The sequence below is a fragment of the Coregonus lavaretus genome (assembly GCF_964263955.1).
Source record: "Coregonus lavaretus genome assembly, chromosome: 17".
NCBI classification, from domain to species: Eukaryota; Metazoa; Chordata; class Actinopteri; order Salmoniformes; family Salmonidae; genus Coregonus; species Coregonus lavaretus.
The window spans coordinates 28,605,978-28,610,776 of record NC_140004.1 but is presented as its reverse complement, the minus strand read 5'-3'; the positions used below and the strand labels follow the sequence as shown (position 1 = coordinate 28,610,776).

The 4,799-nt window shown below is 43.4% G+C and overlaps 1 protein-coding gene across 1 annotated transcript; it reads left to right on the top strand.

The window, feature by feature from the left end:
- Positions 1-3,507: 3,507 nt before the first annotated feature.
- Positions 3,508-4,074, top strand: LOC311144362 (uncharacterized protein; the record flags this gene model as incomplete). Its single annotated transcript, XM_084180388.1, has 1 exon — positions 3,508-4,074. One exon carries the CDS (start codon positions 3,508-3,510, stop codon positions 4,072-4,074), a length of 567 nt encoding a protein of 188 aa, XP_084036514.1.
- Between the last annotated feature and the right edge of the window lie 725 nt (positions 4,075-4,799).

Sequence of the window (4,799 nt, the reverse complement as noted above, 5' to 3'; positions counted from 1 at the left end):
TTTGGTCTATCCTTTTCTGGGTCAGTGGGTAGAAACCATGTCATCTTGGTTGTATAATACTTGTTGAATCATGTATAATATGTAAAGATATGATGTGATGCCATTTTATATACTGTGTCTTACATAGAACATAAGTCATTTAAAGCTGTATGATATAACTCTGGAGTATTTCTGTCGGTTGTTTTGGTGGGCTTTGAGGCTTACAGTAACTGCAGGCTGAACACACACACACACAGGTTATCAAAGTGTGCAGGTATTTCTGTCTGTACAGTGTTGGTGGGGCAGGGCTTACCGTAACACTACAGTGTTAGCAGGGATGAGCATCATTGTTTATCCTGCTCAGCCAATGAGGAGGTCAGAGATAGATCCTCTCTACATAGCTGAAATCGTCCGGAGGTTGAAAAGATCCGTCCGACACATTCTCTCTCCCTGACAGTCACAGGAGAGAGCCAAGAGGACAACAGGACTAGCAACGGACATCCTCTGACCGGTCTGTGATTTTCTTCAGCTCTTCGCCAACATCTACAGGTAAGAGTTTCACCTCTCACTACTGCTTTTTGCTCATCATCCTATCATTTCTGAAGATCTTTAAATCTATGTTGTTGATGATGTAGTATACTGTAACTTATCTGGCATTTGAAAATACAAATATCAAGATGCATGTCATTATTTAATGCAGGTCAGTGGGGGAAAAAAAGTATTTAGTCAGCCACCAATTGTGCAAGTTCTCCCACTTAAAAAGATGAGAGAGGCCTGTAATTTTCATCATAGGTACACGTCAACTATGACAGACAAATTGAGAAAAAAAATCCAGAAAATCACATTGTAGGATTTTTAATGAATTTATTTGCAAATTATGGTGGAAAATAAGTATTTGGTCAATAACAAAAGTTTCTCAATACTTTGTTATATACCCTTTGTTGGCAATGACACAGGTCAAACGTTTTCTGTAAGTCTTCACAAGGTTTTCACACACTGTTGCTGGTATTTTGGCCCATTCCTCCATGCAGATCTCCTCTAGAGCAGTGATGTTTTGGGGCTGTCGCTGGGCAACACGGACTTTCAACTCCCTCCAAAGATTTTCTATGGGGTTGAGATCTGGAGACTGGCTAGGCCACTCCAGGACCTTGAAATGCTTCTTACGAAGCCACTCCTTCGTTGCCTGGGCGGTGTGTTTGGGATCATTGTCATGCTGAATGACCCAGCCACGTTTCATCTTCAATGCCCTTGCTGATGGAAGGAGGTTTTCACTCAAAATCTCACGATACATGGCCCCATTCATTCTTTCCTTTACACGGATCAGTCGTCCTGGTCCCTTTGCAGAAAAACAGCCCCAAAGCATGATGTTTCCACCCCCATGCTTCACAGTAGGTATGGTGTTCTTTGGATGCAACTCAGCATTCTTTGTCCTCCAAACACGACGAGTTGAGTTTTTACCAAAAAGTTATATTTTGGTTTCATCTGACCATATGACATTCTCCCAATCCTCTTCTGGATCATCCAAATGCACTCTAGCAAACTTCAGACGGGCCTGGACATGTACTGACTTAAGCAGGGGGCACTGCAGGATTTGAGTCCCTGGCGGCGTAGTGTGTTACTGATGGTAGGCTTTGTTACTTTGGTCCCAGCTCTCTGCAGGTCATTCACTAGGTCCCCCCGTGTGGTTCTGGGATTTTTGCTCACCGTTCTTGTGATCATTTTGACCCCACGGGGTGAGATCTTGCGTGGAGCCCCAGATTGAGGGAGATTATCAGTGGTCTTGTATGTCTTCCATTTCCTAATAATTGCTCCCACAGTTGATTTCTTCAAACCAAGCTGCTTACCTATTGCAGATTCAGTCTTCCCAGCCTGGTGCAGGTCTACAATTTTGTTTCTGGTGTCCTTTGACAGCTCTTTGGTCTTGGCCATAGTGGAGTTTGGAGTGTGACTGTTTGAGGTTGTGGACAGGTGTCTTTTATACTGATAACAAGTTCAAACAGGTGCCATTAATACAGGTAACGAGTGGAGGACAGAGGAGCCTCTTAAAGAAGAAGTTACAGGTCTGTGAGAGCCAGAAATCTTGCTTGTTTGTAGGTGACCAAATACTTATTTCCCACCATAATTTGCAAATAAATTCATAAAAAATCCAGCAATGTGATTTTCTGGATTTTTTTTCTCAATTTGTCTGTCATAGTTGACGTGTACCTATGATGAAAATTACAGGCCTCTCTCATCTTTTTAAGTGGGAGAACTTGCACAATTGGTGGCTGACTAAATACTTTTTTTCCCCACTGTACATCAATTGTGTCCTTAGTGTTATTTGCCATTTGTTTGACCCAGTTGTAGTGTCACTTGTATAACTCATTCTATAGGGGTCAAATGTCCATTGGATAAGTTTTACATAGACATTTACTGCATGCCTAAACAGTTACCAAAAGTTCTGAATGAACCAGGAGGGCAGTTCTAGAACTCTGTGTTCTGAATGAACCAGCATTCTAGAACTCTCTACGTAACACAGTAGGTCATCTTGGAAACTGGAAAGCTACTGTGTGGGATTATTCTAAAGCCAAAAGGCTATTGATAAGTATAGCCTTCGAGCCAAGGACACAGATTACACTGTAATGCTGTGTGATGATGATGGGGAGAGAGGACAGACAGACAATCTTAGGGGGGGACATTGATTACGGTGGTAAAGATGCCTGAGTAAGAGTGACAGAGAGACAGAGACAGAAGAGAAATTAGAGGGAGATAGAGGAAGTAGAGAGACGGATTATGGACGTAAAGAAAAACTTTGTGATTATTGAGATGATGATATGGTAATTATAAAGTTAATCTGTTATGGCATTGGTCTAGTGGTCATCCCCTGATCTAGTACAAAATATATATCCTGGGTTTTGAAAAACAAAAACAAGGGGATTGACAAGGATTATTGTCAACTCGCACTGCAAAAGGTTTCAGAGACAATGTTGACCGGAAAAAGTCTCCCTTCAATCCCCTTGTTGTTTTTCATAGATCTTCCTCTGACAGACTAGAACCAGAGTTGATACCAACCTGAGTTTATATCCTGGCTTCTCAATGCACTGAAGCCAGAAATCCTATGTTGACTCGTTAGATCCTATCTATGCTATAGTGTTGACTTCTCATGGCTCTTGTATAACACTTCTCTGACAAAGCTGGATTAGCAGGGCCAGCTTGCTGTTAATTTGTCTCTAGCGAAAAAATAACCCTTACTAGGCACATTCTCAAAGCATGCAGTGACGAGAACATTAGTGTGTTCTACCATATTAAAAAGTATGTGTGTGTGTGTACATTGTGTTCAACCATACTAATCACTGGACAGACTTTCTAGACTAGCTGATGAATGCAGGCGTTACATCACTGTGGGGGTCTAACGGCTGGAGGCTCACAGATCTGGGATCATGCTCATGTTCATGTCTTGTTCTCATCTTGGTAATGACCAAGCACTAGTGTGGAAATGTGGGATATGCTCATCACAAACTCTTCATGTTCTTGTCTTCACAGGGAACTATGATGATTGGCCAACTGAGACTTCTCCTCACCATGGCAACCTGCCTATTGCTCCTAGCAACCCTATGCCCCACCTCAGAGGCTCGACGTGGTGGGGGCTTTGGACGTAGTGGCGGTGGGGGGTGGGGAGGTAGTAGCCGTGGAGGTAGCGGTTATCCTCGTCAAGGTGGAGGCACGGGATACCGACCAATGCCATCCTCGAGCGGACCAGCATACCGACCAATGCCTGCCCAGAGTGGAGGCTCCAGTGCGGGGAAGATGGCAGGGGCTGCTGCTGCTGGTGCCCTGGGGGGAGCAATGCTGGGCAGTGCCCTGAGTCATCCTGGCTATGGAGGAGGATATGGGGGGTATGGAGGTGGTTATGGGGGTGGTTATGGAGGAGGCTATGGGGGGTACCCCAGAGCTGGAGGGTATGGCCCCAGGCCTGGTGGCTATGAGGGACCAGAGGGCTCTGGGGATATGGAGTACTACTATGGAGCATCCAGCGGGCCCATCTATAACAGCATCATCGTCATCATTGGGTCGCTAATGTCACTGGTGATGGGGCACTGGATGGGAGTGATGTAGAGATGGAGTGAAGAGGAAGAGAGGGATGGAGTCACGACTAAAGGAGACCCAGACCAAGACCATGTGTATACAGTATAAAGACTCTTGAGACCCAGACCAAAACTAGACCCCAGACCTAGACCAAGACCTTGGGCATTGAGTCCCAAACCATGACTGAACACTGAGCTCACAGGTTGTGATTCCATCTGATTTGACTCACAGGCGTAGTGGAGCAAATACACTTCCTGTATAGTTCCCTGATCCAGACAGACTCTGATGCAGATTCTTTGTCAACTAACTATTTGCACAACATTTGTTTTCTGAGACATACTTACACCACATACACATATCTAGTGTGATAGTTTATCTTCCAGTCGAGCACTCACTACCTCAATAAAGCAGTAAGTAGTACATGATTTACTTTATATTTTCTTTACCATGGTTGTTATCAACGTTTTAATATTGCCAAGCCGTGGACATACAGTATGAAGGTAAATCATACTGTTATAACTCAGGTTATAGCTCAGGTTTCACTGATTTCAACCCCTGGTAGAACACTTGCAGCATTTGGATTTGTAAATTCTGTGTATTGTACAATTCTATGAATTGTATTTTGTTTCCATTATTTTTCTTACTTTATTAAATAGGATATTTGTTTGGGTGAGTGGAGTGTATAAATTCTAGTATGAACAAAATAACTTGTTCCATGTTTTGTTTTGGTGTCATTTGATGTATTTTTCCTGTGG